The following is a 26712-nucleotide window of genomic DNA, read 5'->3' on the forward strand; positions in this document are numbered from 1 at the left end:
TTACACGAAACAAAGCACGTGTGTCTGTTCTAAGAGAATTTTATTTTCCAATGGCCCCACGTTGATAATCCTATAGCCAAGGGATAAATTATTATTATTATTATTATTTGGCTGGAAAGAGCAGTCATATAAATACGTGGCAGTGGTTAAAGGGAACGGCCGTATGTATGTTAATAGACATATGAGTTAAAATATATGGAATAAGATACAGAAACTGAAAATAAGCTTATGTAGCCACCCTGCACTCAAAAGATAGCGCGCCCGGGAGAACAGTTGCCATGTTGTGTTTTTTACTATTTGCTGACAGTTTGGTTAGCGTAAATGTTTGCTGCCCGCACTCTTGGCTGACAGCTGGGGCACTAAAAGCTGCTTCCCATAGCAAACGGTTATTGGGTTAACGATTACCATTGCATACAGAGAAGCTAATTCACAGCAGCTTTCCCTGACGCCTCTATCCATATAGGAATGAACTCCCAGCTAATCTAAAGAGAAATTCTGCTAGTGCGCTGTGTATTTCCATAATCTCTCTAGCTGTACCTCTCTCTTCCCCCGAAAGTGGCCAGGCATTAGACATCTACCCCTAAAACGTTTAGCACAACCCGCGGATTTCAAAATATTAACTACCGAATGAGTGAAACAAATAGCTATGTAATTAATGGGTAAGTACATATATATATACTATATATTATATATATATATATATATATATATATATATATATATTATATATATATATATTATATATATATAATATATATATATACTATATATATATATTTACTATGCTTCCATTAGTCTTATAAAAAGTAACTGACTTCAGTTTCTTCAATAAAGAAATTTGGCCAAGAGAGAAGGACAACTGTCTACCTACAAAAAAGTGAAGACTTAGCATTCCTGACAAATAGTAATGACAAATATTGGACATTGTATAAGAAAAAAAAAGGGGGGGGGGGCGGACTGAAAACATAATGAGGCAAAGCTGAAGTAGTACTTGGACAGCCAAGTACGAAGAGGACAAAGATAATGGCTGAAAACAATCAATGCAGCCAGGTTAAAAGGAATGCCTAGAGAACATTTATTACCACTACAAAACCCTGCTTTTCAACACTGTACTAACTGGTAGCCACTAGTCTCCTCTCATTTATCAAACTTCTTAACTTTGTTCCATTTACTGTATAATTCATATTCAAGAACAAACCACTGGGAGAGGCCCAACAAGTACAGCAGTATGATGCAACTCTTGTTCCTGTATTTTTTTTTTTTTACAATAACGATCACCTGACTTTATGGAAAGCTTTAAACCAAATATCTTTACAAAAATAATGTGTGTGTGCGCGTGCATCTTTGTAGTATATATACAGCATTTAAGCAAGGTTTCTAAACTTCTTCAAATTGCATAACCCTTCAGTTATTTACACACTATTACTCCACTAGAATACAACGCAAACCTTAATCCATAATCTAAAACACATGCCATATTTCAGTCGCAGTTTATGTCCTATGCATTACTGAGCCACAGGAGAGAACTTTGAATGTTACTGATGATGAAGAACAGCCGAGTACATCATCTCCATGTGACCTGTAACAGAAATGACAACTATATATTCAATATTATCATTTTGACACAAAATGACAGCAAAGTTTTCACTTTTCCAAAAATAGTCTTGACCTAATAACATATGCTATCACCACTACTTTTCATTTTCTGTTAATACCTATGTATCTGAACAAGAACCCTATGCCAAAATGCTTCATGAACATACTACTACAGTGAACAGATAGCTCTAACACCAAAGGAGAATAGGTTTAAAATATCACCATTCCAGAATACACAAACCTTTAGTTATACTTCTGCCTAAGGAGAGGAGTAGTTACAAACTTGCTTCACTGAAGAAGACAGTTTAGTATGTAGTTTTTTTTCTCAAATGACTGAGTAGAATGTCCAAATTGTAGAAAGGTGCCCTGATCTGTGGTCTCTTCTGATACGGTTTAACTGCCTGTAAGGTTTCTGGGCCACAGTTTCACGATAATGAGTTGTTTCATATCTTCCTAAGATGGAACAGTCAAGAACAACTCCACATTTCTATTGGTTACAAGAATGAATAGTAGAGTACATACAAAAATTCAACTACCCTACCTTTCTCCCTCTCTTTTTAATCATAAAGTTTAGGAAGGGTCTATGGTAAATTTAAATTCAATGGCAACCATAAAATAAAAGAGACAAAGAATTTTTTTTGTATTAGCATTGCTGGAGATGGCAACAGAATCTAGGAATCAGATGAATAAAACTTAATACTTAAGTGTACTAAAACAGGTAACACGTAAAGGTGCACTATGTCACCAAAGTGTTTGGTAGACTAATGTCAAAGGCTAATGCCCATTCTCAAATTCTCTAAGTTACATGGCTAACCTCTAGTTTTTAAACCTAACCGAGGTCTTAGGCAACATATGCTTTCATGGTTAAGCTGTCGGCTTCCCAAGTCCTTAACAGGCACATTCATTTGAGTCACTGTTATTCATGGATAATACTCTTCGAGAGATGTCATGGGCTCAAGGATCAGTCACAATTACCATTTCGATAGTGAGATTCTTTGTATCGTATGTACTGGTATACTGCAAATTTAAAAATAAGAAATGAATTGCACAATTTGCAATATCAAGGATCACTTTATACAAGAATGTATTTTGTATCATAAGTGTTAAACCTGAGCAACAACTGAAATATTTGATTGGCTAAAAAGTTTTGAAATGCTCATATGACTGTAAAAGCTCTTGCAAACTGCATTGCATGTGATGTGTAGCTAATACCTACACTTTCTTTTACCAAAAGATGCAAGTAGCTTTGCCGATGCTGGTGTTCTCATGCAAATGTCACAAATCCTTTATGGTAAGATCCCTCTAAGATCAGTCCTTGAAAATCAAAGAGACCCTGCCTATACCAGAGGTGAAACCTACATCAGTCTCTGAACATGAGACTTACCCACGGATGAATGATGAGACCTTCAATTCTCTGGAAACAGGAATGTTTTCAGCTAATATCCATACCATCCTTGACTCATAATGCATACTTCTCAAGTTGCATGCAACAAAAAAACCAAAATTCAGTAGAAAAATTGGACAATTTTTTCTACATTTTCCAAAAAAGGTTTTTCAAGTCCATGATTTTTGGAAAGCCAATACAGAAGTACTACTTCAAATCAAAATGCTACTTTTCTATGAGTAATCACTCTGTAATCATGTATTTTCTATCAATAAGGCAGACCCTTGGGTATTTTCCCTTATTCTCTAGAATGTGACACATCAACTGGGTATTTTTTCTTATCCTCTAGAATGTGTCATCAACTAACATCTACATAGTTGAACTCAACCCTCATATCATATACAGGCTCGTGCTGCCACATGATACATCTGAAATGAAAAATAAAACTTCAGTCATCTTTAAATGAAATGCAAACTAGGGTCAACTTCAAAATAACAGCAGAGAGTACAGACTTTAGTTCAGTTTGTAATCTAAAACATAAGCAAGCATATATGCATATATAAATCAACACTCACATTATAAACACCTCATGGTTCACCAGAAGAACTTGTTCTAGAGTGAGAACTGAAAATAGCAGGGCAAAGCTGTAGTAGTTGGATAACTCTTGTGTAGGATGGAACCAAAAAGAACAAATGACCAGCAAAAGACTGAAAGTTACACACCTGGGGCTTGAGATGGGATACTGCAAAAACCCTTCAGTATCATTTACATTGTTCCTACTGACGAGGAATTCAATAAAACTGAATCGATGGCAGTTGGGCCCTCTGTCAACCACAAAGGCAATTGTGCTCTAACATTACAACTGACTACTATACTAGCTCCAACAGCAACTGGCTACCAGATTCCAAACATCAGTACCAAAACCCAATCACCCCCAACCCCCAATAATTCAAAAGAACAAAATTATCATTTTCCACAGGCCTTTTGTGTAGTTCCATGCTGTATATTACAATTTTATATAATATAAAGTGCCTGGATTTAGTAGGTCAATCCATACTATTGTAACCTTGCAGCATATGTATACATGTCTAGCCATATGACAGCTAGTCTTCATGTTTTATATCTAAGGGAAATGCAAACTTCTTAAATTTGACATTACAGAACGCATTAAAAGACGAACAGTACGTATCAACGTACATTTCCAACGTTCCTGAACATTATATACCGGGCATCAAGTTCAATGGCAGCAAATCTAAGAGATCATGTTATGGGAGTAGACAGAAAAGCATATTTTTCTCTAACAAACATTGGGGATGGGGGAACTACGTCATCATACCCGGGACCATATGTCAAAAAATCTCAACAGGTTCGTTCCCCTTGATTCTGTAAGAAGATAGTTAATTAAAGTGACTGTTGTTTAGCAGTGTTTTTAGTATTATTTACTAAATTTTATTTTTCTAGCCAACAAAACTGCAACTTCATGTAGATTTTGACACACTTACAAATATGATTTAGATTTGATACACAAGAATTGAATATTGAATTGAATTGAATATTGAATTGAATATAGAATTTAAGGTCATTCAGCGCTGAACTTGGCGGTAAAAATGTTTGAAAGGTATAACAGGAGGAAAACCTCGCAGTTGCACTATGAATCAATTGTTAAGATAGGGTGAAAAGTAAGATGGAAGAAAGAGAATATTAAAGGAAATACAGTAAAAGGAACGTTAGTGGTTGCAGCTAGGGTCCAAAGGCACGCTGCTAAGAACCCAGAGTAATGCCTACAGTGCACCACATGAGGTGTACTGACATCACTGTCCCCCTACGGGAGCAACGATGAAATATATTATACTCTTATGGTGTGCTATAAAAATATTTTTTTTCTATTAGTAGCTCATGCAGAGTAGGCTACCTTCAATTGTACTACAATACATAAAGCTATACAATTGAGCATCCAATCTTACAGCTTTCACTTTTCTTATAAACACGGAATGGGTAGTACAGCTATACTTTGAGCCAAACCCATCACTTTGTACAGCCAGATATAGCTGCCTTCTAACTTGTGTTTGTATGTATGGTGTTTTTACATTGCATGGAACCAGTGGTTATTCAGTAACGGGACCAACGGCTTTACTGACTTCTGAACTACGTTGAATGAACTTCTATCACCAGAAATACACCTCTCTTACACCTCGATGGAATGCCGGAGGATCGGACTCGCAGTCACCGAGGTAGTATGCCAACACCATACCGACCACCCCACTGAGGCGCTTTCTAACTTGTGTAAATCTTTACATTTGGTAGAACGTTTTCAGACCTTCCCTCAACCAGGGAGTCTGCAGACACCCTCCGTCAGACTTACAGCTCCACTGAATTAATAGCATTCTTAGCCAGACAAAATTGGATTTTACAAGTCATCACTCCCTCTAATCTCTTCGGCAGCCAGGATAGGGCTGTGATATTTTCGTGTAGGTTTGCAATTTCGTCAGTTGACAGAGATGGCCTCCCACCTAAAGAACGAGTTGCTTAGATAAAAAGGCAATGGTTTATATTTCTTTAGGGTTAAATAAATCTATAAAACAAGTCAGTTTTCAGGTATAAATACCTAAAACCTTATATCATATATTCCCTTCAACCACTCCACTTTTTATCTCTGAAGCTGAAGGAAAAAGTGCTTGTTGATGGTAGCTTAGTGAGGTATTTCCCACTAGTTACCTACCTTGTTACAAAGTTTTGACAACCGATTCCGAGGAATATTCCTACACAAAGAGCTCAGATGTGTCCACCTACAAAAAATACAAAATAAAAATTTCCCATTTGGGGCTATCAATGCATGTTTTTAATCTATAAATAATACACTTTTAGCAATGTAACATATTTTTGTGATGCAGACTAAGGTGCATCTGAAGATAGTTATATCGTTTCAAGCTACATGTAACAGCTAGTGATGGACTGCTAATTTCATGGAAACGCAAACAGTATGGTCTTCAATTGAAGGGGAGTACTTCATGACTTCAAAATCAGTGCAGAGAACATTTACTTTGAGAGAATAATTTGCCATATAACATAACATGGGGATTGTAAAGTTTGCAAGCTAAAAACGACGAAACACAAATACTTCTCACTAAAATACAAAAAAACTTCACGTAAACTTAAGTTTAGTTCATGAAATTTTGCCATTATATAAACAAATTACAACAGTATCTACTTTGCTAGTCAAGATGAAATTCATGGTTTATACATTTGTATGCTTGATGTAAAAATATTATTTAGGCTCCTAAATAATATTTTCGTAGTTTGTGAACTACTGCATGTTGGAGCTTTTGTAAATGATGGGGAGATGGTACAAAATGGCATTTAGCTTACTTTTACCCTACATCATCCACCATTTTGCTTTCCACTGACTCAAAAGTTACGAGGCACATTTCTTTGGAAAATAATATGTTGGTATCTGATTAATGAAGTAAGAATTAGATGAAAAGAGAAGATTTATATTAAAACATTACAGAACAGAATTACTTTCCTCAGTACATACCTTCAGTTTTAACCCTGAGGTGAATTAAGTTACATTTCACTTATAGCATCTTAGGATGTAAAACATGAAACTAGACAACTGGCAACACTGTATTTCTAATTCTCCGTGCATTCAAAAGAACTGAATACATTATAAATCATCTACATATAACAGAAATTCAAAATAACAAATCAAATAATTACATGTAATTAAAGGTGTATTTAACAGAAATATGATGGCATACAAGGTAAAACTAATACAACAAAAATGCACTCAAAAAGGCTTGACATTTTGGCTCGAAACAACCAAAACACTAACAGTGATAAAGGAATAAATTCATAGCATCACAAATCATATTACACATCTTTGGCAAGATAATCATTGAATTAAACAGAATCAAATATTTTGTAAAGCCTTCCAATTGAGCGCCTAACTAAATTCGTTGCATGACCAGTATGTAGATGAATGAACAATCATCTCATTCTCATGTAAGGCCTCTTAGTATCAAGAACTGTACAGTATTGCCTTGTGTAACAACAATGGAACATGTGAGAAAATCTGTGATGATATAATTTAATTTAAGCAAAGATATTACAAAAATTACACATACAGCATTAAATACTGAAGTACAATATGTTGCAAACAACCTTCAGTTAGATTTTCCATATATTCAGTGATGAATAGTAAACTAAAAAGTTCCCACCAGTTTCAAAAGCAAGCTTAAAATGAAAACCTCAGTGGAGACAGGTTATTTCAAATGATAATCAGTCACTTTCTTCACTAGGTGTACTCTTAGAAAATGCAGTCTCATAAGTCTGAAATTAGATGAATCTTCTCACACAAACTTAAAATCATCATAGTAATACTGTAGTTGATCTAAAATTACACAGCTCCACCAACAATCACTGTATTGCCTAATTTACCTATATCAGTGATAATCTTTATTCAAATATTATCAACAACCCTTGGTGACTTATGCTTTTGAGCTTCATGACGATTTTCTTTTATCAATCACTGTAAAATCCTTTTTAAGACAATGCTGGTTTTGGTTAAATTTTGAATTTAATCATTGCAAGTCTGTACAACATTTCCAAATGAAAGAAACAAAAATAAAACCTTTAAACAACAAATACCTTTCATGAACAAAAAAAATTCTTAAAAATTTATTTTTATTTTTTACACAATGATGTACAGTATACTTCCCTTCCAATAATATACATTCTATAAGCCTATTATAGCATAAAAAAAAATGGAAAAACCAGGGAGAAACTTTTATAGATTTGAAACTAGTTTAGCAATAATTCTTTTGAATATTCTGTTATTTTGGGGAAGGGATTAACCCATCCCAAATTCCCCACAATTTGTCAAAATAAGATTTTTTTTTCCTACAAGGATGGATGTTAACGGAATCTCACAGGATGATATTTTCATGACATCACTGGGCACCAAAATCTAAAAGGGTTGATATTCTTCGTTAGCTTAAGAAAGACCACACTGATGAACTTTAAAACATACTCTTAAATGAATAAATAAAAACATTTGGTGAAAATTACATAAAAACAAAAATACATCAGCTCCTACAAACAAAAGCATTTCCCAATGAAAAAATGCACTTAAAATGCAAGATACACTGCCCTGTTAACTAATAAAAAAAACCTTTAATGTTGAAATCATTTTAGTGGTGCTAATATAAGAATGTCCATGTGTGGTACACTGGCGCATTAAAACAAAAAACACTACAGAATATTTTCACACGTTTTACTTGTATGGCGGCCATATAAAGTACTTACAGCGATAAACCTTCCTGATAATTAATGTTTAATATTTCCCATGAATACAGCAAAATGAGACTAATGCATACATTTACATACCAATCAGATACTCTGTGGGTAAGAATTAATATAAATATACTGTATATTCAAGTGTCAAAAGTAAAAATGCATCAGCTTTTTATAACAATTGTTGCCACAGGCTAGAGGATGGCCGACTCAATACATTCTCGCATCCCTCTTCACGCATAATCCAGGCATAATCATAATTTCCTTTAATATCCTCAAACTTCAATTGAAAACACATACACACAAACACACACGTCTCTGTTTATCTCCATATTTTTATCTGCTATACCCTATCCAACCTTTATAAACAATGTTTTTTTTTTTTTTAAATCACGATTAATTTCCAAAGCAATATTTCTTCAAGTAAAATCCACAAGAGAATTCACATTTACAATGCTAAAAATCTAATACAACTTTTGGTTACTCATGCTCACCAAATTTGGTAATTTACAACAATTTTGGCAATATAACTTTACCTAATTTCTTCTAAGGTCCTGTAGCCATCACATTATATAAACTACTGGCATAATTTGGCATCAATAAAGACTAAGTTTGTTTGCATCATGACTGCATACAATACAATGCTTCACAGTACCTTGTTTGAGCTTCACTTGAAAAAATAGGTAAATTCCAACAGTCTCTCTAAAGAAGTGGACAAAATCACTTCCAGCTAACCTTCCCTATCTTTTTTATTCAGTGAACGCATCTAAATTACAATGGCAATAGATGGCTCCGCAACAACTAGATTAAAACAATATTGCAATAGATTGTGATGATTAATATCTCAAGGGGAAACATGGAATGATTTATATTACAAGTGTGATAAATAAAACAAAACACTATGAATGGGTTGCCCTCTCTCAGCATTTCACTAGATTTCCACTGCCCTTCTAACTTCCAAAAATACATAAAGACAAATATATATTTTTCTGGAAAATATATAGTTTTATAATGAAGAATTTGTGCTAAAACAAAAAACAAAATCATCATCTACAACAGCTTTGCCACTTTCCTTACACTATCTTGACACATCACAGGAATAGAAAAATTAATACCACTTTCACCACAAGAGATGTCACCCAAGATATCAAATAAAATAAAAGGGCAATGAGCATGAAGTGAGAGATGACTTTATGGTGATATTTCTGATACACTTCACAAGTATCTTGTGGGAAATGAAGTTCACTCCATCTTTTTAGCACTAGCCTCAGTACCAGGTCACTCAAAACTGGGGAAAAATTGAAAATTACTGTTACAAAAGCTCCAAAAATTGCAATGACTAACCATTGCATTGCTAAGGTTTTTTCTCTAAAATTAAGCTTTGAAAGCTGCAAGGTAACACATTCAGAGTTAGGAATAAGTATCTCACAAATATTTCATATTCAAAATATAGAATTGTGTAGAAAATAAAATTATTTACTTACTCTTTTTAAATATTCCATGGCACACTCTCTTGCCCTTGCATTGACTGCCAGCTTCATCTCTGAAATTTCCTTGTCAATCTCCTCCATAAAATGAATAACAAAATCTACTAGCTTATGTTTAAACATCTGCTCTGTGTGGAAGTTTGTAATAAGGAATGAAATGTCGTAACCCTGCAAAAGAATATTACAAGAATATTAGTAAGCCAAGTCAAAAATACTTTGCTTATCTATAATAACTTTTAGAGAAATTATAAGTTTTGCTGATACTCTACCAAAAACTGCCTTATCAAAGCCTATTAATAAAAGAATAAAAAATAAAAACTGCTAAAATGACAACAAAGCCCTACCATGGGGTAAGTGACCACAATGTAAATTACATATTGCACAGTAATTTATTATATCTTTGCTGTTTATTTCTGACCCACAGTTATTATCTATTGCCTGTTTATTTACAGCCCATAGTTTAATTACTTTATACAGTTAGTCTTTCATGTTCCCTTTGGTCTCTTCCACCTTGCTGTTTAATCTCATCCTGCTTCTATTTTCACTCTCCTCGGATACCATCAACCCACTAATAGGTATCATCTATCCTCATTGTTTCATGTAGAAAGGAAGAGACATAGTGACATGATGATGGGAGGTGGGCACTCCATTTATGACTGATAGATTTGTGTGAAAAAGTATTGTGCTGTAAGAATGCATTCATTTCAACACAAATCCATCAATGATATATATAAATATATGTAATTTAAGCCCAAAGCCAGTACTGAAACAGAAATTGACAGTAAGAAGGTTCGAAAGGTGCAACAGGAGGAAAACCTCACAGATGTGCTATGGAAAAATTGTTAGGAGAAAGAGGAAAGTAAGATGTACGAAAGAGAATATGAACAGAGGTACAGTAAGAGGAATGAAAGATTTCAGTTAGAAGCCAAAGGGATGCTGCAAAGACCCTTAAGTAATGCCTACAATGCACTACATGATGTGCACATCAATGATTAATACATACATACATGTATGTATGTATGTATGTATTTATGTATATATGTATGTATATATGTATGTATATATATGTGTGTATATATATGTGTATATATATATTATAATATATATATATATATATATATATATATATATATATATATATATATATATATATATGTGTGTGTGTATATATCTGTTGATATATATATATCTTATATATATATTATATATATTTATATATTATATTATATATAGATATAGATATCTATATATTCTATATCTATATATGCTCATATCACATTTCCGTGATTCATATCCATATATCGAGCTACAATGTCCTTTAATATCTAATTCGCGCTCTACCTCAGAATTTAATATATTTTCATATATGCTTAACCGAAGGGGAATTTTTTCTCGATAATAGACTTTGCCTGGACCAGGGAGCGAACCCATGATCCTTTTTCAAATCCCAGGAACAGTGTGTAGTAGGTAAAAGCTTCACTGACGTTCCTGGATTTGAAATAAGGATCCATGGTCGCGCCATGGTCCAGGCAAGTCTATATCGAGAAAAAATTTCCTTCGGTTAAGCATATATGAAAATATAATTAATTCCGAGGTAGAGCGAATTAGATATTAAAGGACATTGTAGCTCCGATATATATATATATATATATATATAATATATATATATATATATATATATATATATATATATATATAATATATATAATATATATATAATATAATGTAATTTAGGGGAGAAGTTGAAAGTCAGTCTCTTCATGGATCAAACAGATTCTAAGGAGCACATAGGGACTGCATAGGTCACGAAACAAAGGAAACATGTCCAAGGTAATCTCATTGGGGAACTCTAAGTAGACAAACAACCTGAGGGTAAAGATGTGTGATTCTGTGCTAAAAAAATTAACAAAATCAATGTGATTGTTTCAGGAAAAATGTAGAAGTTTGTTCCTTAATACCTTGTAAGTAAATGACAAAAATGAAAGGTTAGTATGAGGAACTCATTCAGCAATTAGCTTAATAAAAGAAGTGCAAATAGAAGAGAAATGACAGAATTATGCACTAATACAAGAAACAGTAAAATTTAAATAATAAGAAAATGAATATGCTTGTATATATTAAAAGAAGGCAGCAAAATACAACCTGTACAAAATTGCTATACTTTTATAATTTATCCATGAGACTGAAAATTAATTAGATTCTCCAGTCTACCCAAGCAATGCAAGGGAGATTCTTGTGCTGCTGTGCTACTAGCTCCCCGAAGGCAAAAGTGTGCATGAATAAACAATCACTCTTAGCTACTTCACTGCTGCCACCTACAAGACCTAAGAATACATGTCTGGGGACAATTGGACCAAGAATGAGGGCTCCATACAATTGCTGAAATAAATGGGTCATATACTTCACATGAGGGGTGTCCCTCTTCACTGCTGCCACCTACAAGACCTAAGAATACATGTCTGGAGACAATTGGACCAAGAATGAGGGCTCCATACAATTGCTGAAATAAATGGGTCATATACTTCACATGAGGGGTGTCCCTCTTCACTGCTGCCACCTACAAGACCTAAGAATACATGTCTGGGGACAATTGGACCAAGAATGAGGGCTCCATACAATTGCTGAAATAAATGGGTCATATACTTCACACGAGGGGTGTCCCTCATCACCCGGACAATGAATCTTGCCATCTTAACATTTAAATTGGTCACCCTTTTGAAAACAGAAGTTACTGGCTCAAGAAAAATATCAATCTGTACCTAACACAAATGAACGAGTGCCATACTGGACATATACATATATGACAGAATACCTTCCTCTTATAAATATAACATGAATTGTATTGTCATATATACTGGATAAAAATCTTGGTGTTTTTTCTAATAAAACTGCTTACCTCAACAGGCTTTCTTCTCAGAATGATGAAATTTTCAGCTCTCATCATCATAAACCTGTAAAATTAAAGATATTCTTTAAAAAAAAATTCAAAATGCAGCAATCTTCAGAACTAAAAATTATTTCATCATAATGCACTCAAAACTCCAACTCCCTCTTTCATTTCGTCTCTAAAATCTAGCAGACCCATCATCCTTCCCTTGAAATACTAAAATATGTACAGTATTGCATACAAACATATCACTCAATTTCCAAACAAGCTTAAAAGCACAAGAGCACATCTGTTTTCTCCAAAAAGGCACCAAAGTGCCCTCCAATCACAGAAAATTGTTCAAAGTATTTTCTTACTTTCAGCCTTAAATGATAGTAGGTCAATACAAAGTATACAGAGGATAAGTAAAATCTTGTAAGAAGATGGGTTTGTTAAAAAAAAAAAAAAAAAAAGAGGATAAGTAAAATCTTGTAAGAAGATGGGTTTGTTAAAAAAAAAAAAGAGGATATGTAAAATGTTGTAAGAAGATGGGTTTGTTAAAAAAAAATCAATGTTATAATACCCAATACTTTATAGTAGCTTAAGTACTTACTACCTTCACCTATGCAGCACATAGGTAGTTACTGCAATTACTAACTGGATGAGGAAGAACAGTTAGAGCAGTTCACACCAAGAGGTGAGAAGGATAAAATTAGACAGCAGCAATGGTATGCCAAAAAATTAGGTATCAAATGGATTGTGAGTTAGTTTTCTCAAAAGTTTCTTTGTTGAGTATTAAGAGACTTTAAAGCACCACCTTTAATAATAATGTCTACTCCCATATTAACTTTAAGGCCAGGAGTACACAAGCCACTCTGTGGCGCCACAGAGTGGCATTGGTGGGTGGAGGAGATGTTGCTTCCCATAGGTTTCCATTGTTTATAAGCTGTGGCAGGATCAGCACAACACCTTGCCACTGTTGCCTGCCACAGACATTGGTGTCATACACCGACGCCACTCTGTGGTGCCGCAGAGTGGCTAGTGTATTCCTGGCCTAAGGGTATTAGTGACACCAATCTAATGCTTTAGAATTTTGTGCTTGAGTTCCAGCAGTTTTGATAAGTCACCAATATGGCTTACCCAAAAAATTAGGCATAATTTTTCAGGCCAATTAAGTATAATGTTTTTAGCCACTAGAAGATAAAATCTCATGGCAAACACCAGATACAAAGAGCCCACCTGGGTTGGCACAACAGATAGCAGGTGAAACATGAGGCAGTGTAGACAGTTTTGTTTCCAAACCAGGATGTACGAAAATCCAATACTAAGACAATTGGTGTGAGCACCTTGAATGGAGGCAATGAAACCTGCCTGGCCACCTCCTAGAATATAATGCTACCAAGAAAGCAGTCCAGATTCACAATGCCTTTGAAAGATTGCAAGTCACACTTGAAAGACGTTCTAAAATAAAAGAGACATCAAGGGGATTTTAAGCTTCTAGGAGGGAGCTCTCCCTCAAAACTCATATATCCTTCATAGCTCATTAGAGTTGCACACGCCTAGACTTATCTCAAAAAGTTGAAATACAGCTGAGCAATTATCTAAAAAATGAAACTCAATACTGAGTGACACAGAAACAGCAAGTCTGCAATCTAAGGATAGGCCTTATTAAACAGTAAAATAATGTTGTTCCTACAGAACCAACTGGAAAGCTGTGCTACTTGGGCTGTTACAGTTGGACAGTAGTGATGACTTCAACAGCTTGGCCTGAAACTGAAAAAATCCCATCTGACAAGACCCTGCTTGATAACATCTAGGCCTGTAGATAAAGCACACGTAAGTCTGAGTGAAGACACTAAACCTTTTTCCAGTCTGGAAGAGATCTTTGCAGACTTACTGAAAGCTCAAGATGATCTGGACACCAAGCCTGTATAGGCCATGCTAAAGCTATTGAAATAATGTGAATGTTGGCAGACTGGTACAGTTCCTCTCTTTCTTTAAATCTTCTTAAGTCAGTAACTAACAACATAGCTTATTTTACCTTAAACCTACTACTTCTCCATTACTTTACAACCATTGCTATTAATATTTCACACACAATAGGCCTAAAACTGTCCAAATGAAGGTATTTCTGACAGGTTCAAATTCTGAATTTAATGGTAAATAAAACCTTTTTATTTTTTCAATATAACAATACTGATTAAAATTTTAACCAAAGGGTTTTTATCATATTAGCTGCGTTCAAAGGTTGTTGCAATGGCTCTGAACCACATTGAAAAGGCTACGGAATGGTTTTTTTTTTAAGCTAAAATTGATGCAAAAGATGTTCTTTATTTCTGGGACAAATACTACAGCCATATTCAAACTTGGCCAACCCCCTTTAATATAAAGCAACATAAAAGTAAAAAAGCAAAGAATTTCCTATACTTACCTCATAAACTTATGACACAAAATGCGCTCAATATCATCAGCTTGCTTAATGGCAATTGATATTCTAATGGAATTTATCGATGGTTCTATTAACACTTTTTCCTTTTCATTACGACTAACAACAACAGCAGTCATTAGCAATTCTTTACTTGACCTGTAAAAATGAGAATATTAATGACCCCTCTAAATGCTGTACTTTCAAATAAAAAAAAAAAACTTAAAATTCAACTAATACAGTATATACCACTTACAAGTTTAAATCAACAGCCACATATCAAGACAGCTTAAGGATAATAAGTTAGTTAAGTATGCCTTTTTACAGAGCCCCAAAAAACAGACAGTTAAGATCAGAATTTGAAAGCTTTAATGATAACTTTATTCCTGCACAAATCTGGCATTTAATTATAATAGTATTTGAAAACTTGTGGTTGTACACATAATTAAGATCAGAATTTGAAAGCTTTAATGATAACTTTATTCCTGCACATATCTGGCATTTAATTATAATAGTAATTGAAAACTTGTGGTTGTACACATAATTACGGCTTTAGTGGCTCAAAAATAACTTAATTGGTGCAGAACTCTTGACCTCTCCCCTACTAAAACTACACAGAAATATTAAGTACGTACTTCAGTATACAGTACTACAAACAACTAAAATAGATGGGCAATATTCTGAATAAGTATAACGATGCAAACACCAGGTACAACCTAAATTCAGCCAAATACAGTATAGGGTCATGCCCACAAGTCAAGCTACAAAACAACAGGCTTCAATTAGTAAAAACCTGAAATAGGTGTAAATATTTGTATTATACAGATTTTCAATTCCACCATCCTTAATACCCAATATTTCAGAAGCCCATTCCTAATTATTACGATTATCTTTATTATATCACTGTATTATTATCATTATGATGTTGCCGAGCCAAAGCACTTTAGTGACTATGACAAAAAAGCAAGAAAACCACTCAGATAATTATAAGTCAGAATAGAACTGAATAGAATTTAGGCCAAAGGCCAAGCACTGGGACCTATAAGGACATTCGGTGCTGAAACTGGAACTGACAGTAAAAAAGTTTGAAAAATGTAACAAGAGGAAAAGGTTGCAGTTACATTATGAAAAAACTGTTAAGATAGGGTGGGAAGTACAATAGAGGAAAGAGATTATGAATGGAAGCACATACAGTGACAGGAATGAAAAGGGTTGCAGCTAGGGGCGGAACGCACACTGCAAAGAACCTTAAGTAATGCCTACAGTGCACTGCAGGGACAGGTAATTATAAAGCAGTTCAGATAACTATGTATAATCCGATTCTGTACCACTAGCACTAGCTTACAATTCAACAACTATTAGAAAATTTAAGTACAGTGACACACCATGAACACCTTGATGCACTTCTTACCAAATACAGGCAGTAAATAAAAGTGACTTATCTGCTACCTTTAAATATGGAATAGTTATCTGATACTTCCATTATGAAACCACATAATCTAGTCTAGGCAAGAACAGCTACCTCATTAGTTAACGATAGCATACTTGTAATGGTACTTACCGAACTTCAACCTCAGGTTTGTTATGCCTCTCTACTACTTGGGAATTGAAGTTATGTAGACACATAGCAGCTGATAACGTATGTCTGACAGCATTCAAGTATGGACGCAAAGTAGCAGACTAAAAGAGAAAAAGTTACTGTCAGTGGAAAATCACTTGTATACTTTAGGGAGAGATGCCTCCACCATACAAAAAGCATAACAAAGACAAATGAAATCCATTAAAGGGCAGCTCACTGATGGAGGGAAAAACATATACTTTACCATACAGTTTCCTCATTTGCATAGATTATTTTCATTAGGGAAGGTAGCAAGGAATCCAGCCTCTTTAAAATATTCCTGCATATGAACATTATCATACTTTGTCACAATTGCTAAAAGGGAACTCGGCCATTATAACTCACTTCCCTTGTGTATGTACTACTTTTAGAAACAAAATGGATCTAAGAAAAAATGCATAAACTGTCAAATATTTATATGCTGATAAAGAATGCTATATTGTACAAAACCTGTAAAGGACTAAAAGAAGAACAGCAAATCTAAACAGGTTTTCACTATATTTTTTATCAGTCGGTTTCTTGGTAGATAAATTAAATCCAGAGTATAAACACAAAATAATTTTTACCTTGTTAGTCTGCATGCACCATCTACTGGCCCTCCCTTTCAAGGTGAACTATAGTTCATGCACTTAGCTATATATTGTTCTCAGTTTTCTACCCATTCACATGAGTGGGGAGGTTGAGGGATGAAATGCAATAGTAATGGTATCAAGTATTAATGAATAATTAACATGATAAATAAGCATAAAACACACAATAAGCAGTCAGGAAAAGATCTTCAATTATTAAAATATGTATTAGATACATATTGTATTTTTTACAAATTAAAATAATGGTAAGATATATAAAAAAAAACAATGCAAAATACTGGTAATACATTAATAAGCAATTTGCAAATATTTCTGCTATACAAGGTTATCTATCTTTGCCTGTAGGCTAAACTGTTTTAAATACATGATAACTGCAGTAATAATTTTATTCTATCATATTAATAAATACATTAGATCTAGAGTAAATCAGCAGAAGAGTTGTGCGCGGGTATTTCTGTGGGATAGGTATGCCATGGCCTGGCCGGGGATGCATAGACTCCCCAAAACAGCCAACAAGACACTATGCATAGCAGAAAGTTGTGTAAATAATTAATTTGGGAGCCAGCAGAGAACAACGAACACAGTTCTGCCATGAAAAAAATCTAACCTTTCTTTGAATACAGTGTTCTAGCCTAACCAGACCTTACCTCACCTTCTTAACCTGATTTAGGTCACTGTGCCCTGATCTGGCCAGGGAGGCTTCGTCCACCCTTCATCCCCCACCCACAACCCAAATAGGCTATCAATGTACATTGGAAACATGGACTAGCCTATACCTAGGTAGCTAAGCTTCCACTCAGAGGTAAATGTTAAAGCCTGCTACGGTCGTTTCCAAAACTACCTTTGTCCTGCAGCATTACTCTAACAAATAGTCTACTAACCATAAACACATTACTGAGTAGAAAACTACTACTCCATCTAATTTATCTAGAGTAGGCACAGGATTTAGAAAATAGCCTACCGGAATAGCCCTAATCTAGCATACGATTGTAACCCAAGTATTTGGCCTATTCTAGCCTCAACCACACAAAATGCAATTCCTGAATTAAGAAACCTATTACAAAAAATGGATGAGCGTCATAAGAGGCGAGGTTATTGGCTTATGATTCATTGGGGTTGCTTTCATCGTAAGCACAGCCACCGTAAACGACGACCCACCCACACGCTTGAAATTTCCCTAGCTCACACCCATCAAACATTCCTTTGCACTGGGACTGATACTAATTATTGTACTAAAACTATGAATCGTACCATTTTCAATTATCTACACAAGCAGCAGCAGAATAAAGATGAAAAGTATCCCGACCAGTGGTGGGCTTCCTGTCACTTATCTCGAGTACACCCGGTCTATTCGATTTCAGTCTTTGACTTAGAAAAGGAAAGTGGGCCCAAATATATTTTAATGAAATTATCATGAGTCATATTGGTTAAGTGTTCCAAATCATAAGACATAAATCCAGAAATTTTAAGTGCAACCCAATCTTGTACGTGATCACATGGCTCTGTGATAAATAAAAGAAGAATCAATTCATAACGAAGCCAGTGTCAGGAAAAAGAACGCAACATATGATTGTTTACATGTCTACTCATAATTTCGAGCTGGAAAAATAATTATATTTAAATTTCGCCCTTTCTGGACAGAATGTGAGGTCATTAATATCAAAATATAAATAATCACGAAACTGCCTTAATTGTTGATGTAAGTAATGATTTAGGTGACGGATGTAGGATATGCCCGCGAAATTCAAACATATAAACAAAACTATTTATGCCAGTGGAAAGCCCATAAATAAAAGGATTTCCTTCTTTGACAGAAAGCAGAAAATTGTCTTGTATTATTTCGACGATCTTTTATCTTGGAAAGAATTTAACATTCCTGATGTAGTGCCAGATGAGGTAGCGGAGCCTATAGATGTTAATGAATTACAGATCAGTTAAAACTTACTGAAACAACAGAAGTATACAGGAAATCACTTTTTAAAGTTTCCCTTACTTTTAAAGACAATCCGTCGCATTTCCATCTAATTTTCATGAGATCTAATGTTGCATGTTTTATAATTAGCAGCGATAGGGTAATTAAAAGACTACTGTACGGTGAAAACTCCAAAACTGTTTCATTTAGTAGCTTTATTGGGGAATTTATGCAAGTATGGGGCACAACAACTCCCTTAAATGTTTGACAACCTACAATATTCAGTTCTTGCTTTAATTAGTAATCCTGAGATCATGAAGCTCAGTATATAACGCGATCCTTTCCCGCGGGGATTTGTTTCATTAGTTATTTGAATGCCTCGTTGATTAAAGCCAGTGGCTTCTAAAGTATATAAATATTGTGGTCTACTAGCATAGAGAATGTTACAGTAGCTTAATCTTGTGATTACATAGTTATGCACAAACATTTATTGTTTTCATGTTTAATATTTCTTATTATTAACCTGTTGAAAAAAAAAAAAACTTTTTTTTTCACTTTGTTCTTTTTAACTTTGAGTGTAGTGTCCACCCTTTATGGTCCTTGATTTCTACTCTTCGCTCGTTTCAAAATTTTACGAGTGGGTTTTTTGGGGGGAAAAGTTTAAATTATTTATAATGGTTAGTTCGTGCTCTTGCTTTGGAGACTCATTCAGTTTCAAAATGTTACGTTTTAAGTTTGAAAAAGCATCAATAGTTTGCAACCATAAAATTCCTCCTTTAAAATTATTAAATTTGATACTAGAGTTTTGAGACTGAACGAAACCTTTAATCCACCTCAAAAGTTTACTTCTAGTCCCAGCGTTTGAACTTTGAGTGGTGCAATTTCACTCAGCAGCCGAGAAGGGCGGGTCAACTCTTCTGTAATTTTCAACTATCCAGCCTAAATTTTATCATGAAGCATTAAGTGACTAGTGTGACCGTTGGTCGAGGATGATCCTGCTTGGAAGTGCGAGCTCTTGGATTGCTTCTTTTTTGAGGCTACTATACCATGGAGTTACAGTAAGTTTACATCGACTCGTGAATTAACTACGACAGCTGCAATTGACCTAGAGAGGCTTGCTTAGAGTGGAGGTAAGTTGCAAACCACATTGATGCTTGTGCCTTGCAAATTTCACTCAAGTTACGCATTCATTTTGAATGGATTGTCTCCTTAACCTGAACTATAAAAAAAAAAAAAATCATCCAAAGGACCAACCATATTGTTTTTATTAAAATTTAGAATTTATTGCCGGTTTAATTACTTATATTTGTGAGGTGTCGGTTTTATTTTGCTCGTTCGAGTTCATATTTGTCCGATCTTCATACATTTATTATATTAATTGGCAATTAAATAGTTTCTGATATATTTTCGTATATTTGCTCTCTATTAATAGAGCGTATTTATCGCATATTTATAGATCCTGAGGACTTTTCTGATATTGGGGGTTATTAGTGAGGTCGCATCATCGGTCTTCATAGGGACGGATACCTCGCTTAAATGATAAGATGCAATAAGACAACCTACGATCCTGAGCCATTTTCTCGAATACATATTTCAGTGAAAGTTCTGTTTATGTAAAATAAATATTTAAAATCGCTCTTGATTATAATTTATTGCCATTTGATATATTTTTAAACTTCCAGTATTTTGAAAATAACCTGCATTTTCTGTGTTTTAATCATGTAAAAACACGCATTATCTTTTAAAGCTATGCTTTGATTCATGAATTTCTTATTCCCCTTGTAACTGGACATTGTACTTTATTATACCAGATAATGTTGGTTCATTGTTCGGGGTTTCATAAAACTTGCACACCCACAAACATAATTTTAATTAATTGAGTGAAATTTATGTTCTAACGTACAAAGCGATAAAGAGTACATTTCGCAGAAAAACGCACGTAAGATTTTATGAAATTCACTCTGCCAATTGCCAAGCTTTGGGGCTGGAACTTTCGGGCAGTCAGCATGTCAGACAGTGAAAAGATCGAGGAACTCGAAGCGGTTGGAATATAGCAAACAGAGATATCCACACAGTCAAGAAGATGAAGTGCAAGGGTTTAAAGGTACGTGCAACTGCACGGGTCCTGAAACCCCAATAATTATATACAAAGAAGTAATAGTTATAGAGAGGTTGGACAGCAAGATTGAAGAAAAAAGCTAGAATAGAGATTAAGTAAAAGGTTAAAAATCCAGTGCAACTAAAGCCGAACAGACACTGCGAACGCCCTTTTATTGAATCCTTAAATGAACGTAAAATCATTGGCAAATATACGGTTCACTGAATCCATGATACATCAAAGATACAGTGAAAAGGTCTTTTAATACCAATCAACCTGGGCTGGAGCCTAGATGCAACAAAGAAACTAGGTACTAATGAGTAAATATACTGTTCACATATGATGCATTAAAGATACAATGAAAAAGGCTTTTGATACCAATCAACCAATTTGGGCTGGAGCTTAGATGCAACAAAGAAACATATAATTGGTTTTGAATGCACATCAACCAAAACTATTAAGTTTCTCAGAGAACAAAAAAAAAAAAAATCTGAGAGTTTAAGAAGACACTATAGAGACATATTCAGCTACAGTTAAGTCATGGGAGAATGAACTATTAAAAAAAGTATTGTCTAAAATAAATGGAGCCTGCGGGGTGGACTAAATGAGGATACCATAAATCATGCGTACAGATACGGATATGATGTTTTATTTCATTACATAACTGTTGCGTATATGAATTAACAACTACAATGAATCTGCCAATATTCTGAATGAAAATGAGTACCTATTACGCCTACCTAGATATATATATATATATATATATATATATATATATATATATTATATAATATATATATATATATATATATATATATATTACAAATAAAGGTATTTTTTGCCACGAAGGAAAAATGAAAAAGCGAGATAGCCAAGTACTTTCGATCCTCTTCGGACCCTTTACTGAGGCAAACTGATTTTACAGAGAACAACATAGACAATAGAAAGCTTAATATACAAACTGGCACTACAAGATTAGCAAGCAATAAGGGCGATTTTCACTCTACAGAAAGGAGGAGCCGCCTGAGGGTAGCCCCACCTTGAAGGATACACGCAGTAAAGTGATTCTCCCAGAAAACAGTACATTTTGAAAAAACACGAGAGCATATACAATTTTATATCATGAATTTTTACACAAATTTTCCCCCAAAAAATTATTATTAAATGATATTAAATTGTATATGCTCCCGTTCTGGGAGAATCACTTGTTTATTGCTTGTATCCTTCAAGGTGGGGCTACCCTCAGGCGGCTCCTCCTTTCTGTAGAGTGAAAATCGCCATTATTGCTTGCTAATCTTGTAGTGTCAGTTTGTATATTAAGCTTCCTTTTGACTATGTTGTTCTCTGTAAAATCAGTTTGCCCCAGTAAAGGGTCCGAAGAGGACCGAAAGTACTTGGCTATCTCGCTTTTTCATTTTTCCTTCGTGGCAAAAAACCTTTTTTTTTATACATAGCGTCACGTTTTATATACTTCGTGATCAAGTTATTCATATACATACATACATACATACATACATACTACATACATAACATACATATAACATATACATATACATTATACATATACATATACATATACATATCATATAACATATACATATACATATACATATACATATACATATATATACATATACATATACATATATATATATGAATTATGTGTATTCTCTACAAGATTAGCCACAGTAAGTATAAGGCAAGCGAATATACTTTCCTAATATGCAGCTGTTCAGTCTGTAGGGTTGGTATAAGGAATGCCTGTTCAACCAACGAGCATTCTTGGTTATATCTAGCAATCTGAGTTTACTTTTTTCTGGATTCGGATCAATATGTGAGACGTGTCACTCTTTCCGTTATCTCAGTACAGAACTTCTTATAGTGTACATAGTTTATTAAATGAACTATACAAATAAATTCGTGACGAAGCAACGTACTGAAAGTAATCCAACGAATTAATAACAGAGGAGGAATAGGTACAACGTTTGTGGATGAACGTTTCCTTAATATTCAGTCACGTGAAACGATCTAGTTAGTTGGCAGAACATTTCTAGCCGACTGTGCTGATTATAAAAACTTAATCCTTCTGGGACTGATAAATGTAATCGACAGATTACTACAACTTTGATTACCGAGAATAGTCCTTATTAATATAGAAAAAGAAAACACCATAAACAACTAACGTTGGGAAAGGTTTACAGCCCGCCAGCTGCCAAATGCAAAAGCTAAACAATATCACCAAGATAAGAAGGGTTTGCGTATAAAAACTTAATTGAATAGGCCAACAAGATATTAATTGCTGAGTGAGAACTTACATAATAGAGATCAATCACTGAGAAGTGAGAAGAACTAAAGAATGGAGATTATTTATAAAATATATATTGTTTCATGAGAAGAACCCAAGGAATAGAGATTATTTACACTGCTGAGTGAAAACACAAGGGAAGGAAATTAGGTTAATGCTGAGTAAGAAGAGCTTAAGGAATAGAGGCGCTGAGAAGAACTCTGTAATAGAGTGAGAAGAACGCGAGGAACGAAGATTAGGTATTTGCTGCTGGGTGTAGATGACGCAGCGGAACTTGGCACCGTTTTCTTGCCAATGAGATGACGAAAGAGAGAGTGACAAAACGAGCTCTTTGCGGATTACCTTCTGTTCCCTTCACCACCGGGATTAAAAAATAAATATATTTAAGGTCACACTTCTTCCTGGGATCCTCCCCATGTCTACGTGAGTTTGTAATCCTCTCTTTTTGTAGTCTTTTGCTCTGTTATGTTTCCAAGTTGCTTTTCACAGTGTGAGTAAGAAGGTACCCTAAGCTAGCGGATTGTCTTTAGGGATCTTTCGTTAGCATACTTTGAGTACGTGTTATTATAGACCTGAACTATATACGTATTTATGTATATCGTTAATTGCTTGTTCAACAGATTTCAAATATTTCTGGAATTGTCAGATCTGTCCCCGGATCTGCGAACTACCCAGCTATCCTACTGTAAACTACCCGCTATCTTCAAGCCTAAGGTTCTGCTTATTCATAGATTACCATGCCACGATGTTAAGGGTAATAGCTATAGCTAGTAGTAAGTGTTGTTACCATGACAACTTAAGTTAAAGCCTGTGACGACGTTTTGTCAGGCTAATTAAGCCTGGTACCTTTAGCTAGCTATGTAAGGTTAGTTGAGTCGGTGATGCCTTACCCTATATACCTAGCAGCTATATACCTAGCTAGCTACGAAAGGCTAGTTAAGCCTGGGAAGCCCTAGTATACCTATCAGGGAAGTTTGGCCATGGCGTCTCAAGCAGACAGGTAGGTAGCTAGTATAGCCTATCAGGCTAGTTAAGCCTGCCTGTGATACCTTTCTGTCAGGCTAGTGTAAGCATGTGATGCCTCTTGTGTCAGTCCAGTTAAGCCTGTGACTCCTTTAGTATGTAAGGCATGTTAAGCCAGTGACGCTTTTATGTCAGGCTAGCCAAGACAGTTATGCTTTTATGTCAGGCTAGTTGAGCTTGTGATGTCTTTAGTAGTGTCATGCTAGCTAAGACAGTGATGCTTTTATGTCAAGCCAGTTAAATCTGTGATGCCTTTATGTCAGGCTAGTTAAGCCTCCCCTAGATCCCCCAAGTAACCTGACCTAGAGGGCCTAAACAAGCAGGGTAGAGTTGGCTATGAGAATTCAGCCATTATAGTTTCCCTAACCTAACCTAGGGTATTGCGTCCTCACTTATCCAGGGGTGATTTGTTCCCTCTTAATCCCGTCCCTCATCTAACCTGAGTGATAAAATTGAAGACTACTACGGTGCCTCTCTGGAACTTCCAGTTTGTGAGCAAAATGGGTGGCATACTTTAGTGCCTGCCCCTTGGGGATGAACATTATAGCATACTCAAAAGTTGCAAACATCATAACATAAACAAAAGTGCAAACAAAAGGCAGTAAATATTCTGGTGTAAAACTTTATTTGCTAGACAAAAATACAAACCTTTGTTCACAGTCTCTTATCATGGTGTCATATAAGCTCATGAGAGAGGCTTCAAGTAAAGGCCTCACTCTTGAGACTATTTCTGCTAGCATCAGCCTTTGCAAAACAAGTGGGTGTAGTACCAAGTCTTTTTTACCAACTCCAGCATTCAGATTGTAGGGGCTCTCCCGCATTCTTTTTGGTAGATTTAGGGTACTTATCTGCGGCGGCCTAGACTATGGCAGTTGCGGTTTTTCTATGCAGTTTTACCTACTGAACAAGAATTTTAAGTAATATTTATTTGGACGACTGTAATTAACCCCCCAGGGGACAGTACTAAACACGGCGAAATACATTGGACGCCCCCATTCTTAGTGGATGTCGTATCCGCGGTTAAGTTCCTTGCAGTTTGTGCACGGACTGCTTCTGTAGAAATACCTTCTTTTTCACTGCTGAGATTGCACAAGAAGTCAAAACCAAATTGGTCCCAATAAGAACTCGTGGTGATCCAGGTAACATACGTTTGTGCCCAGTGCAATTTTTGTGCTACTGATTGGATAGGACCAGGCATTTTTGGCCAAGTGTTGGTGGCATCTATTTGTTAGTACAGCCAGGTCCAAGATGTAAGTGTTCAAAAACATTCTCTTTTGGGCTGTATGACATGATGAAGCCAGCATATAGATCATCCAGTAAGGGTGGCAACTTTCCAAGGTCCAATGACTGTTATTGAGTTGGGGAAAGGAATACTCTTAAAATAAAAGACTGGTTTGTAAATACGCACTGTATAGGAGAAATACAAAATATCTTAGAAAAAAATAGTTGTAGTATTTAATCATATTTATTGCCCAATAAAAGTTTATACATGCTGCTGGGGTGTGTGAGTTTCAGTCACTACTAGAATTACAATCTTATTTATTACTAAAGAAATGCTTAATTCTTCTCTGATTGGTTTGGAGACAGAATTAAGAAGTGAAAGCTTTTGGGAGCTGAGAAACAGAAGCTCTACTCATAGTCAGTTAGGTTTCACTTGTTTTTTGAGAACTATTTGTTATAACTAGTGATTCTATATACGTACTGAACTGTCTCTACCCGACTGCTCTTAATGTTTTTTAAACATCCCCCTGTTTATTAATACCATTATAACTGAATCCTAAAAATGTTGAAAACTTAATGTTGGAACTCTTCAACTGCCTTTAAAAACAAATACTAGTATTGAAATTTACTTAGGTATTTGGTAGTCATCCATCAGTATTAGATTTTGAGTAAATATTTTGTAGTTGCTCTATTATATTGTCTTTTCATTGATATTCTGATTACCTTTTCTTCCAGCCTTGGCAGTGTTAAAGCACGACCACCACTGAGAAGTGGGAGTATGTTCAATTCACATTCAGTTGCCGTCGAAGACTCACAAGATGGTAAGCTATTTTAAAGTTGGTTTTAGTATTAGTTTGCAATTGGATACTGAGTTGATTATTTGACAGCTTTTGTT

At 35.0% G+C, this 26712-nt stretch overlaps 1 protein-coding gene across 1 annotated transcript; it reads right to left on the minus strand.

Annotated features, from left to right (window-relative positions):
• Positions 1 to 6586: 6586 nt before the first annotated feature.
• On the minus strand, positions 6587 to 18619 carry LOC135212550 (actin-related protein 2/3 complex subunit 4). Its single transcript, XM_064246085.1, has 6 exons — positions 18510 to 18619; positions 16612 to 16730; positions 15057 to 15209; positions 12656 to 12710; positions 9757 to 9927; positions 6587 to 9560 (listed from the first exon to the last, which is right to left on the minus strand). Exons 1-6 carry the CDS (start codon positions 18510 to 18512, stop codon positions 9555 to 9557), a joined length of 507 nt encoding a protein of 168 aa, XP_064102155.1. The 5' UTR covers positions 18513 to 18619; the 3' UTR covers positions 6587 to 9554.
• Positions 18620 to 26712: the final 8093 nt, after the last annotated feature.

Source organism: Macrobrachium nipponense, chromosome 41, assembly GCF_015104395.2.
Source record: "Macrobrachium nipponense isolate FS-2020 chromosome 41, ASM1510439v2, whole genome shotgun sequence".
In the NCBI taxonomy this organism is placed as follows: domain Eukaryota; kingdom Metazoa; phylum Arthropoda; class Malacostraca; order Decapoda; family Palaemonidae; genus Macrobrachium; species Macrobrachium nipponense.

Excerpts from the sequence above, each read along its gene's own strand:
- LOC135212550 (XM_064246085.1), bottom strand. Across the intron at positions 12,711-15,056 it reads TTGTGTCATAAGTTTATGAG|GTTTATGATGATGAGAGCTG; the intron begins GTAAGTATAGGA and ends TTAATTTTACAG. Across the intron at positions 9,928-12,655 it reads TGAGAAGAAAGCCTGTTGAG|GGTTACGACATTTCATTCCT; the intron begins GTAAGCAGTTTT and ends ATTCTTTTGCAG.